The 14,020-nt window shown below is 32.9% G+C and overlaps 1 protein-coding gene across 3 annotated transcripts in view; it reads left to right on the forward strand.

Annotated features, from left to right (window-relative positions):
* Nucleotides 1–9,038: 9,038 nt before the first annotated feature.
* The window catches only part of LOC133289924 (uncharacterized), a 30,720-nt gene continuing 25,738 nt past the window's right edge, over nt 9,039–14,020 (forward strand). For all 3 annotated transcript variants that reach the window (XR_009748554.1, XM_061487956.1, XM_061487958.1), the window contains exons 1-4: nt 9,039–9,277; nt 10,068–10,173; nt 10,826–10,877; nt 10,971–11,824. Coding sequence is in view for 2 of the 3 variants with exons in the window: in XM_061487956.1 (XP_061343940.1) it covers nt 10,872–10,877; nt 10,971–11,824 (860 nt within the window). In the remaining variant the exon portion in view is untranslated. The remainder of the gene's footprint in view (nt 9,278–10,067; nt 10,174–10,825; nt 10,878–10,970; nt 11,825–14,020) is intronic.

Raw genomic sequence — 14,020 nt, forward strand, 5'->3', positions numbered from 1 at the left:
CAGAGTGACTCACTTTCTTTTTCTGCTAAAGGACCATTCTGTCGTATCAAATATGATAACTTCAAAAAATTCTAATGACGAGATGGTTATTTGTGTCATAACATATAACAAGATTTATTGTATTGATAGAAGGGTAATACTTCTCTCATTTAACATGAGAGAAATTTTTTTTTCTACCCTACTAAGAAATGTGGAGCCCACAAATTAAAGAAAAAAAGAAAAGAAAGAAAGTGCATGTACGTCTTTTTATGTCTCTGTGACATGAGATAATTATCTCCTACAATTAGAGAAAACAATTTTCCTTAATAAAATACATGTTTAAATTGTTAAGGCAATCTTCTTACATATTTTATGAATACACATCTAAGCAATTAATCATAAAAAGTTCAAATATTTTACGATTATTATTGAATATTAGTAGCTAGAAACCTATAAAAACATGTGACGTCATGTGTACCTATTCTAATTGCTTTCCTTTTCAATTCATTCGGTAGCATTATCTTGAATATATAACTTTTTAAGAGGCTAGCATAATTTAAAATTAAGGATGAATTATTTGAAAATAAAATAAAAAAATACTCAATGATTTTTTCTATCACTTATTTCCTTTGTTTTTTTTATGCCTTACCTGTGATTTTTTTTTTTACTATTAATGGAGAAAAAAATTGACATGTTAATCCAATTTTTAATTGTGTTAAAGGTGAATTTGAATGAAAAGGATTGTGAACAAAATTGATATGCTAGTCCAATTTGAACTATATTAAAGATAATTTTAGTGGAAAAAATATAAAAACAGTAAGCGATAAAAAAACCATAATGAGATAAGTGATAAAAGACTATATCACATCATTGTTTTGATTTTTTTTCCTTTTCTTTTTCGTGTTACAAAGCAAGAAATGTAATTTGTAGAGTGAAACATATAAAAAAACCGTTAATTAAAAATTCAACAAAATAGATTTTTATATTTCTATAACTTGTTATTTATGTGATTAGATTTTAGTAAAATATAAATCATTAATAATTTCCATCAACAATTACTAATTTTCTACTTTTATTCTTCAAAGTATATTCATACTCAAAACAATAATGTAACTATAACAAAGACTCTTATCTTTTATCCTCTTTCCTTGTTTTATTATTATTCCTCGATTAAATAATAATATAATTTAAAAAATTATCAACTAAAATGGAATGTATTGTCAATTAGAGATAGAAAACTTTTGTTTTCTTGAATTGTTGACATTTAACTGAATAGACTAATAAGGACATAAAATATTTTAATCCTTGAAACAAATATTAACATGACTTATTTTTAACAATTATTAAGATATATTTGTCAACTTTTTTTTATCAATTTAAAGAGAATTAAATCTGACTACACACAGTTGAGCCTAGTACAAGTTAGTAACAAGTTGGGTTGTTACGACAAGATCCTACTTTGCTATGCAAGTAGGATGACGATTCTGGAGAAAAGTTATTGTGGTCCAGATGTAGTTGCACCTTTCCAAAAGTAGAAAAAAACCAGGACATGGAAGTAAATAAACAAAATGATATGGATAAAAATGTCATAATAAATTTATATTTTGAGAAAATGGAACACCCAATAAAGGTGCACTCGGTCCACTTTAAAAATTTTCACGATTCTAATGCCATTGAGGCGTGTTTTTATCTAGGACACATGGTGTAACCTGCAGATAAATGTTATTTATGTAATTTGAATTCTAATTCTATATGTATTTTATAAAAAATACTTGAAATGTAAGTCTTACAAAAAATGACATTATTTCGGCATGTCAAAGTACAAATTAGCAAACCAACATAAGATATTAAATCACTCTTATAAAATATAATTACCACAACCAAAATATAATTATGTTCTAGTACGAAACTTAATAAATGAATACATAGGCTTTATTGGATAATACTTTTTCCTTGCACACATACTCCAGGCTCTGTTCTTCGCATTTAAAATTCCACATTTAATGAGATATTTATTTCAAAGAAAATAACAATATATTAAAAATATTTTTCACAAAAGTGTAATGTTTACATTCATAATTTAGTATGGAAAACTCATCCATGTTATAAAATTATAATGCTACAATCATAATATTTAAAATTGTCAAACATCACAAATATATAACCTTTTCTACCTATATATTCTCCTAAGCATGAAATTTTCTATATATAAGAGCTTTGAAATGCGTCCTCCTTAACTCATATTGTTTAAGGAATCTTTTCCTTAACTAAGAAATCCAATTTCTTAACGATGCACATATTTAAATTACATTCTAGAAAGAATGCCATAAATTTTTTATGGCGCATACATGCATATACCTCCAAAAGGATCCCATAGTATTTCTAAAAGAAATTATAATTCATAACATGTCATTAATTAAATTTGACATCACAATAAAAGTAAGAACAATCAAATTACTAAAATAAATCTTGAAAAATATAAGTTATACGAATTTTTATCATACGAAACTTACCATATAAAATTTATCGTGATAATTTAGATAAAAATTAAAGACACAACATATCAATATAATAAACATATGCAAGGAGGTAAATTAACAATTAAATATATACATATACGATATTTATCACACGTATTATATTATTTACATATATGTTATTATACACATAAACAATAAGTATAAATTGAAGAACTATGAACTTGTTTAAATATAAATTAAAATATATATACCTAAATATATAATTACAATATGAAATAACATAAATTGTAGAAAAACAAATGACTGGAATATAAATTGCTGAATTATAAATTGTAGAAAAACAAATAACATGAGTTTTTGGGTTGTTATTGGACTGAAATATGAATCCAGATCGGTTTTCAAATAAGACCCAAATTGACCCCATTTTCACGCTGATATCCTCCTCCTCTTTTTCTTTTCCCCAACACTCCCCATCTTCCATGCATTCCTTTTGGTCTTGACTTCTCTCAACTAATGAATTTTAATCGTCATTAATGAGCTCTCATGGCTATTGTAATTGTGTTCTAGTACTGCTACACCTTGTATTAACGTTTTATTCTTGCGTGCTAATCCATCCCTCGTGGGTATTAATTGCGTCAAATTGTGGATTCTCAACTCAAACCACTCACGAACGACTTAATGGAACGGGAAAATGAATATAAATTAATTTGGCTTTTCGTACAATCGCTTTCCCGAATTCTCTGTCGATATCTTCGGGTCAATTATCAAAACTCTCATTTAACTTGCATAACTGAATTGGCTTAACACTTACCCTTTAAGTTTCATGGCAACAACCAACTAGCATAAGCTTAAGGCAAATTTACAAGGGTACAATAACACTTATCGGAACTTAAATGGTACTAGCCTTATGAACTTAGATACAAAATTTTAGAATTTTAAGAATTTATTTAAAACATTTATTAAATTATGTGGATTAACAAAGTAATTTAGCTAATATATAAGAACAAAATGCTTGTTAGTATGAATGGAAAATTAATATAGATGAAGGACTCGTGAATTAAATATCTTCTCTTCCCTAAGTCGAATTTAAATTCAAAATGCAATTAAAAGTAACTAAAAAAAAGGTGAAGCTGGTATCAGGAAAAAAAGACTTAGAAGCAGTTTTTTTTTTTTTTTAAATTACGCTATTCTTTTATAATAAAAGTGTAATATATATTACTTTTTAATCATTATCTTTCTTTTTTTAATTGTCATAAATAAAGTATGAAACGTAGTACATATATTATATGATACTTTAATTAAAGAATAACATCTCAATTGGGTATGCAACTTTATATAAGTTTTGTCCTTTATATTAGACTGGTGTAATAAATCGAAACAGTTGGAGCAATGGGATGTGGATCCCACTCGTGAAGGAGAAGAAGAATAAAAAGTAGTTTGGATTTTCTTGAACAACGCGTCAAAACAAATGCCCATCAATGGTTAATTAAATATCATTTTAGTCTCATTCAGTTAGAAGGGCACGCAATGCGTGAATCTGATGATCTGTCTTCCACATGGCTTATCGTTTGTGGAAAATAGTTAATTTAGTAACTAAATATCATTTTAGTTCAACAAGTGTGGCGTGTCGGCATGAGTGCATGAGGATTGTATATTCGTGGAAATACCAAGTGTTCGGATAGTAAAATTTAATCTCATGCAAATGAATAACTTTTTGTTTATTTTATTTTTATTGTAAGTACAAACATCTTAAAAGATATTGATATCTAATAAAAGAAAAAGTTTCATACAAACATGCCTGCGCGCGCATATATATATATATATATATAAATATATATAGATAGGATCTTTTGACATCGATGTCAAATTTGACATTGGTGTTAAGTTTAAAATTTGACACCGGTGTCAAATTTTAAATTTGACATCTTATCTGAGAGCTATTAGATCAAAAAGATCAATGGTGTCACATGCTTACAAATAAGAGTCGTTGATTTTTTTTGATCTAACGACTCTCAGATGAAGTGTCAAATTTAAAATTTGACACTGATGTCAAAGGATCCTACCTCATATATATATATATATATATATATATATATATATATATATATATAAAGCTCCATGTTAATTTAATATTACTGTACATAATATGCAATCATTAATGTGTAAATATATCTTAATCATTTAATCATATACTTATTTTTTATTTGAACATCCTAAAATTAACGTTTATTAACTAGTGTTCTTAAAACATTAGTTAAAAAAAATATTGAACAAAAATAAAGTACTCAATATATTAAAATTTTGAAGAATTTAATACTCTGTTTTTAAATAAATAAAAATATTTAATGACATGTTAAATATTTTTTTAACTAATATCATTAAAATTTTTAATAAAAGGCTTTTAAAAGGATGCAACACTTACAAACAATGCCTTTTCATACTGAGATATAGTTTTTAATGGCTTATTTCCACTGACAATTGATGCATTTATTTTCATATGAGAAATACTCAAACATACGTGCAAGTTTTACCCATCATATACCAAGTATGCTGATCTCATGATATAGTTATTTATCGTATGTGCTATGGCCATCATTTGTGATGAACTAATGACGGAATGATGAACGGTCTACCCAGAAATAAGGAGATAATTTCTCTTGTTTTAATTTTAATTGTCGAGATATGACATATTATACATACACAATTTACTCGCGTAGACAATATTATTACTTGTAACCCTTAACATTTTTCCAAAAGATGGGTAATTGATATGCAGAATGAATAGAAGTTGGATTGAAATTCAAAGTTGACTTCAATAGACATCTCGGCTAACCTCCAACAATAAGCATCTCGACCAAGTCATGACCAGAGCCAGAATTAGGCTTCAATAGTTATGACAGTTCGACATCATGACCAAAACTAGGATCAAATTTCAATAAGCGTAAGAATAACAAGCTGGAACTATGCCAAATTAAAAAGATCCGAGTTGGTTTATGATCCTTCCACTGCAAGAACCATCCTTTTATTGCAAGAAGGATGGTTATAAAATAACAGGGAAGTACTCTTTTCCTTACTTTTATATCCTGTCCATTATTATCATATGAGATTATTGCTAGACAAAATTTTTATAAGCACTGATATGCAGGATGCATGATTTTGAAAGCTTGTCAACATTGTTATACATGTGTTTATTATTGTCAGCAAAAGCAGATCGACAAATATTTTGAATATTGTCATGACAAAAGAGCATCGAGTTTCACAATAAGGCCGTGTTCCCTAAGTTTTATGTAGCAGATCAAGAAAATTAGGGAGCATGGAGCTTTATGATGGGTGCTCAATCAAATCAGATAGCATAAAATATGGTCAATTATAATTTGCTGATTGCAACTGGATAATTGTTTATTACCTTATTGCAACTGGATAATTATTGATTGTTGATTGAATCAAAATTATTGCTAATTGCCTTCTTCATAATTTATTACGATGCAAGGAATAATTAAACAGGTGGCGTGGAGATCTGCTCAAAAAAGAAAGGAGATCTAGGTCCACTCAAATAAGGAAGGAAATCCACCTAGATAAAGTTTGGCTAGAGAGCCAAGTCGAGAAAAAAGCTCGATCAAAATTTTGAGCTCCAATTAAAGATGAATACAAGACTTACGTGAAAAAAAACCAAGCTGAAAGAAGAGCCAAGGCAAGAGAAGCTGGGCTTGAGAAAGGCGAATATCGCCTCCCCAAACTTAAAATCAAGGTGTCGACATTTTACTTTTGCAGATTGTGAAGAAACAAACTCCAATTAAAAAATCGTGGCAAATGAAGCCGAGTTCAAATAAAAAGGCACCGTAAAAGAAGCGAGGCCCAAAATTAAAAAGCCAAGGCAGAAAAAACAGCGCTGCAATTCAAAGAGGCAATATTCGTCTCCTTAAATATAAGGCTTCGGCGAAAGAAGCCAAATTAGAATGAAGACCGGCCCTCCGGGATAAAAATGGTTGATATAAATATGAAGACGAATTGCCATCCTTACAACATGATTGCACTTATATCCGAGATAAAGATAAAAATAAAGATCGGCCCTACGAGATAAAAATGGTTGATTAAAGATCTGAGATACAAATCGGAGATGAAATGAAGACAAATATGGCAAGATCCAATCTGGGATACAAACTGGAAGACGAATCCAATCCAGGTTCGAGTAAAAGAATAGTGCATGCATCACGACATCAAGCCTGGTTCGAGGAAAGTGGGAGGACGCTTTCGTAATCCAAATCGAAGAAAAATTCAGGAGGGCAGATTGAAGCGACACTAATGAAGTCATCATAAATTGAAACTTAGGCAAAAAGTCGAGTTGAATATTATAAAACCACGGTATACGAAGCTGAGCTAGAAAATAGAAGGGGAACAAAATCACCTTCACTTAAGACTTGCAAGTCAACTTGAAGCCACTGTAAAGAAGCATGGCTCAATTATTAAAACATCGCGGTAAGGTAAGCTAGACTCGGAGAAGTGCATATCGTCAAAATGATTTTGGTTAATGTCAAAACCTGTGAATGCCGCGATAGAGAAGTCAGGCTAGAATGGGAGACAATATCACTACGAGATTCTGGCGAAACCCATCCTAAAATCGATGTGACCTGGACATTTGAATCCGGGTTAAAATAAAATGAAGGAAAAAATAAGTACCTTCATAGATATGGCTCCGCATATAAGCCGAGTCCAAATAGCACGACCTTGGCCAGGTCAAAAAATAGAAGTTGCAGATATAAAATCTGGGCAAAATACATTGAAGGACATAAACACCTTTGGAATATTAGGCGAAAAAGCAGAGTTAAATAAGACCATTGCCAAAGAAGCCGGGCTCAGGTATGAAAGCTATTGCAAAAGAAGTAAGGGCTTAAATAATAAAGTCACCGCTATAGAAGCGAGGCTCAAATATTAAAACATCACGGCAATGCGAGTTAGACTCAAAAAGGTGAATTTTGTCAAATGACTTTGATCAAGTCAAAATCTGTGGAAACCACGGTATGGGCAGCCGGGTTGAAATAGAAGGCGATATCACTGTGAGATTCTGACAAAGCCGAGTTCAAATGAATAAAAGCGATAGTATACAAAACTGGGCTAATTATAGCAAGGAAGATTTCAACTTTGCAATCAGAATAAGCAAAGAACCAGGAACCAATCCCGGCAATATCAAAGGGGTTCAAAGATCCCCAAATCAGGAAAAAAAGAAAAATGACAAAAGCAAAGTCGGTATTCCGACATACAAATACTTGAATTAAAGTAATACAGCCCGACAACCCAAATTTCCAGACTGCCGGATTAGGGGGCAACAGTGTAACAACACAACAATTCAAATTGAATGAGGAAAACTACAATCCTTATAAGTCAGTAACTCGGTAAGACAGTAAAAAAGACCGGTCAACTAGTCCGAGTTACGTACTTCGGCCAAAAAGGTTGAGGGAGGAATATTAAAATAGCATACTCAGTACCCAACTTGTGAAGCCCGACACAAAAGGAAGAGTGAAATAAGAGAGAATAAAGCCTGGACCAAGAACCTGAACGAATTTTCATCCCTATGCAATATAATTCAAAGCTCTGTTATAAGCAAGAAACGATGAAGTCAACAGGGCCGAGATAGCAGCAATAATAATCAAAGACAAGTGAAAAATAAGATGTCTAAGCGAAGCCTGTAGCAGGCAATAAAAACTCAGATACCCGACCAGTTTCAACCATAGCTCAAAATTCAATCCGGGATCTTAAAGTTGTAAATACAACATAATATGTACCCCAGCAGCCTGGACACCCAGACTGCTGGGCTGGAGGACAACTATTACGGACCTAACAAAGGCCCACATTCTAGAAGGCCTAAATAAGGCTAACAACTAAGAGGGAATTAAGGAAATATTCATTAACTATACTAATCCTACTACGATAGTAATGGATCAACAATTGGACCCTCAATACTCCTAAGAGGCCTAGAAGTCCACTCCTGCTAGGTAACCCATCTACAAATAAGAGGTTAAACCAATAAGGTACATACATTCTAAACCCTATCTCTTAGTTTGTCACTGTGCACACACCCATGCTTTGGCTATGCCGTTTATATTATAGTGCACAATGATCCACTGATCTCTAGGGTACCTCCCTCGTAAGTACCTAAGAGAGGACAAATATATTAATATATCAATCTCTGATTAGATATCTCTGTCATCCAGACAGAACACAGATTGTATTACTATCATATTAAATGAGAATAATATAATTTTATGCAAATCTATCGATTTTTGTGTTTTTTTTTAATAAATAATAGAACCCACCGTATAATTATATCTCTTCTGTTACATAGTAGTATAACCATTTCTTATTTGGTAATGGAAATTTCTCTCTGGTGACCAAAACCAGGGGCAGGTTCAAGACAGGAAGCGAAAAAAGTCAAAGGAACAAGGGGGGTAATCCCGAAATTATGAAATAGACGAAGGGCAAATCCAGGTTTAGGTCCAATCATCCAACAAAAGTTGCTCGAATCTCTATCAGAGATCAGAATCCAGCTACACAAACGTAGCTTGGACTCGTAGAGACTCTTTCTCGCACATACTCTACTCTAATAATAAACAGCTTTCACTGAAAATTTGCGTTCTATTAAAAACGAAAAGCAAATAAAGTAAAAGAAAGAAAAAGCAAAAGAGAAAACGATGCACACCGTCTTCTGACTTAGACCAACAACTTATTCATAAATTCACTGTAATTCAACCCTCCAAAGAATCAAAGATTCAGTGGAATTTTCACTCTCTTACTCTTTTTCTTCCTCCCTCACCTTACTTACGGTACGGTTAGTTCGCTCCTGCTACTACAACTCCAATTTTAACTTTATCGCTACTAGTTTTTCACCTATAACCTCTTCCACGATTTTAGTGTTTTCTTTTTCTGATTCTTACAATTTTACATCGGTATTGGTTAATAGGTTTTATGCTTCGGTTTTATTTTATTTTATTTTATTTTATTTTTTGGTAAATTCGGATCGCATTGCATGGGTTATTGTTTGAGAACTTGCATTTTGTGAATGGATTCGGGATCGAGTTTCGGTAGCATGATCAGTGGAGTTGAATTACACTGCGGTAGGATTAGATTGATTGAAAGCGGTGTAGGGGACACTAAATTATGCATATTTGTTTGAAAATGTGGGCATTGGGGAATAAAGGAAAGAGGACGAGTTAAGAAAAATGTTATGGCACTGGTGAAGTGTTTATGCCATGAAGAATGAGTCGCAAGGCTGTCACAACATGCATGCTTGTGTAATCAAAGGCTTAACAATATGTTGCTGATGTTGTTCTCTTTTTCATATTCCTATAAAAGCCATGTTGCTATCAGAGATTAGCAATGTGGAGAGCCTGTTATTAAAAAAATTGTGTAGTGCCATGTTTTAATCTGATTAATGCTAGTGATCATACTTGGAGACATAATTTTCTTACAGGAGCAGTGAAATCACAGGTCCTTGTTGTAATGAAGATAGTATCATGCTAGCTTTCATTAAATAGATAATGTTAATGATAGAGTCAAAGATACGTGGCAACAAGATTGATTATTTGATTGAGACATATGGCTCCTTTGTTACAGATTTTAGCACGCTAGATATACCATTGCTGGGATCAAAACCTTCCAGCAATGTCATGCTCAACTCGAGATAAGGGGTTCAAGAATTTAGAATGACTTCAAACTGAAGGTAATACAATGGTTAATTTAGATTTAGTCACTCTATATTGAGTGCTGTAGTTGTGTATGTCTGCTACTATATTTCCCTCTTCACATTTTAGGGGAACAATCAAATTGAAGAGTATTTCCCCTCTGTGTATGTCGGGTTTAACGGGGAGTGATTTTTTTTTTGTTTTTTGTTTTAAATCAGTGTCAAACTATGACAAAAGTGCTTTCTTGTTTTGAAATTGTATGTTAGATTTATTATAATATATGATAGATGAAGTTGAGGGGAACTTGCAGAAGAAGGATTTTTTTAAACTCAAACACAATAAATGATGTAATTGACCTGTTCATACTCTTGCAAGGTTTGAGTACAGGGATATCCTTCGTCCTTTTTCATGGGTTATTTAATTTCAATGGTTTGCTTGCAAATTTCTTCATTGGATAAGTTTCTTAATGAAATTTCTGAAGTATGATATAGCTTGCTTCTGTGATCATTAAGAATCTAACTTGAAGTTTTATAAGCTTCTACATCCCACTTTAATTGCATTATGGCACATGGTTTCTGTATGTAATTAGAGTTTAATCTAGTTTAGGCTATAATATATGTTAAAACATGAAAAGAAAAGTACTCTAACCTTTCTGGTTTCCTAATTGTTTGATATTTCCTTTGTATTTAGTTGCAGAAAATATGTATAAAAGTGGCTTCCTTGAGTACCGATCCCTATGGAGGTAGCTTTCAGAAATAAATACGTCTTCACATTTTGCTGATCCTATCAAAACTTTACATTCATTCTGATTACTACTGATATATACTTGCCACAGATGGTGATGCACTCTCTGGTAATGCATAGGTACCTCTGGTACTGCATTCTATTGGGATATCTTCGTATATCTTGCCTTTCTTTTAGTTCAGGACAGCAGTTGAACAGGAGTACTGGCTTAGAAGACTGGTTGGGTTATTCTGGGTCAAGGTCACTTGAAAGAGATAATTCTCAACTCCTTGATTCTGCATTTGATGAAACATCAACTTCGCCATTCCCATTGAATAAGTCAGTTTCTTGTGAGGACTTGGAAGGTGTAGGATCTTTTAATACCACATGCTTGCTAAGCTCAACTCATTATTTGAATTCTGATATTTACATATATGGTGTTGGAAACCTGGAGATACTCTCTCATGTTTCACTTATATGTCCCGGGGAAGGGTGCATGATAACAGTCAATGTATCTGGCAACGTTAAACTTGGTCAAAATGCATCTATTGTTGCTGGTTCTGTGGTTTTATCAGCAGCCAATCTGACAATGGAGTGCAGTTCTTCAATAGACTCATCTTCATTGGGCGGGCCACCACCTTCCCAAACTAGTGGCACACCAGTTGGCAATGATGGAGCTGGTGGAGGACATGGTGGGCGTGGTGCATCTTGTTTACAAAATAATAAGACAAATTGGGGTGGTGATGTTTATGCTTGGTCCACATTGTCTAAACCATGGAGTTATGGGAGCAAGGGTAGTGGAAAATCTACTCAAAAACAATATGGTGGGAATGGTGGGGGGCGTGTTAAGCTTCTAGTGAAGGACACTTTATATGTAAATGGGTCTGTTACTGCAAAAGGTGGAGATGGAGGGTCTGATGGGGGAGGTGGCTCTGGCGGAAGTATACGGATACATGCCATAAAGCTGTGAGTATGAACTACTTGTCAGTCTATGACCATATACTCATTTTTCATATTATGGCTTCTAAGTGACTATTCAGGCCGAATTCAGCAATTAATTTGAGATGAAATGCATTTTTATGGCATTTGAGTTAGTTTTACGAACACTTGCAACATTATAATTAGTATTTTTATTACATATTAAAGGGTAATAAAGTGCAAATGATAAGATAATAGCAATTTTTATAATTTTTTTTTATAGTAGCGACAGCCGGCAGAAATTTGTGGCTTTTGTTGATGATGGCATATTGTCTAATTTTTTGTTTACATGGATATTCTTTGGCATTGTTAAGAATGTAATGCATCATTCTTAATGCCAAGAAAGTAATGATCATACCAAGATCAGTCATTTCAAACTCATTCATCATAGACTTTTTAAATTCTTCAAATATAACGTCACAATTTCCAGTTAATATGAGATCATCTACATATAAGCAAACAATGAGCATTTTTCCTTTATCACCAATCTTAACAAAAAGTGTATGTTCATAAGGACACTTTGTAAAACCAACCTTAAGAAAATAAGACTCAATACGACTATAACAAGCTCGGGGGGCTTGTTTTAGTCCATAAAGTGCCTTTTTCAATTTGAAAACTTTATGCTCATTTCCAACCTTCACATAACCAGGGGGTTGTTCAATAAATACCTGTTCCTCCAAATACCCATGCAAGAATGCCAATTTGACATCTAGCTGATAAATAGGGCAAGAATTTTGTGGTGCCAATGCAACCACCAATCTGATTGTATCATGTCTCGCAACCGGAGAAAAAATTTCACCATTTTCCTTTAACTTTGTTGTGAACACCCACTTTACACCAATGGTTTTGTGTCCATTTGAAAGATCAGTTAGCTCGTAAGTATCATTCCTCTCAATTGCATCAATTTCAGCATCCATCGCTTTTTGCCATTTTTCTTCTTTGAAAGCACTCTCAAAAGTCATGAGATCACATTATGAAAATAAAGCAAAGTGAGTAATTGGATCTTCAATTCCAGTTACCTCATAATCTTCCATCCAAGGAGGCCTTCTTCTAACACGATGGAGAGGTTGAGTTTCTTCTTCATTAACTTCAACTACTGTTGGTGAGGATTCATTGGCTGAAGAAGTTGCAGTGGATGAATTTCTAGGCATACTAGATGCTGAAATTTGCATTTGTTCGGAATCAATATCATAAAGAACTTGGGTAGGCTGCTACATATTCCAATCCCAAGTGTTTTTTTTCATCAAAATATCCCTGCTAATCACACTTTTTTATGTTAGTGGATTAAATAATTTATATGCTTTGGATATATCACTTATACCTAGAAAGACACATTTTTCAGCCTTGTCATCAAGTTTCTTCCTTTTTGATCCGGAACATGAGCATATGCAATACATTCAAAAATTCTAAAGTGATCTACATTTGGTTTTCTCCCACTCTAAGCCTCTTCTGGCGTCATGTTTCGAACTGCAAAGGTTGGACTTCTGTTCAAGACATGAATGCACCAATTTATTGCTTCTAGCCAAAACGTCTTTGGAACTCTTCCTCTTGCCAATAAGCTTCTAACTATGTTGAGAATGGTTCTGTTCTTCCTCTCTGGTGCACCATATTTTTTTTTTTTATAAATATCTGGTGCACCATTTTGTTGTGGTGTATATGCAGTTGTAAGCTCTTTTCGGATGCCATGTTTTTCACAGAAAGCTTCAAATTCTTTTAAGCAATATTCACCACCATGATCCATGCAAAGGGTCCGAATCATCCTTCCGTCTCATTCTCCACACGAGCTTTGAAATTTTTAAATGTAGAGGGAACTTTTGACTTTTCCCGTAAAAAATAAACTCACATTTTTCTAGAAAAACCATCATTGAAGGTAATTAAATATTTTTTACCTCCATTAGAAATTTGGGTTTATTGGACCACAAATGTCTGAATGCACCAATTGCAAAACTCCCTTTGCTCTCCATGAGTTCCCTTTTGCAAATTCAGAACAATGTTGTTTGCTAACAACATATTCTTCACATACTACGGAAGGAGGAATTGTGATTTGAGGGAGGCCCATCACCATGTTTTTCTGTTAGAGCATCTTCAACCCACCAAAGCTCAAATGCCCATAGTGAAAATGCCACAGCCATGAAGGATCTTTCATTTCAACCATTAAACTAGATTGAATTCCTTCAATCTTTA

The sequence above is a fragment of the Gastrolobium bilobum genome, unplaced genomic scaffold (genome assembly GCF_033153095.1).
Source record: "Gastrolobium bilobum isolate Gb01-03AN ecotype WA unplaced genomic scaffold, APGP_CSIRO_Gbil_v1 utg16824, whole genome shotgun sequence".
Taxonomy (NCBI): Eukaryota; Viridiplantae; Streptophyta; class Magnoliopsida; order Fabales; family Fabaceae; genus Gastrolobium; species Gastrolobium bilobum.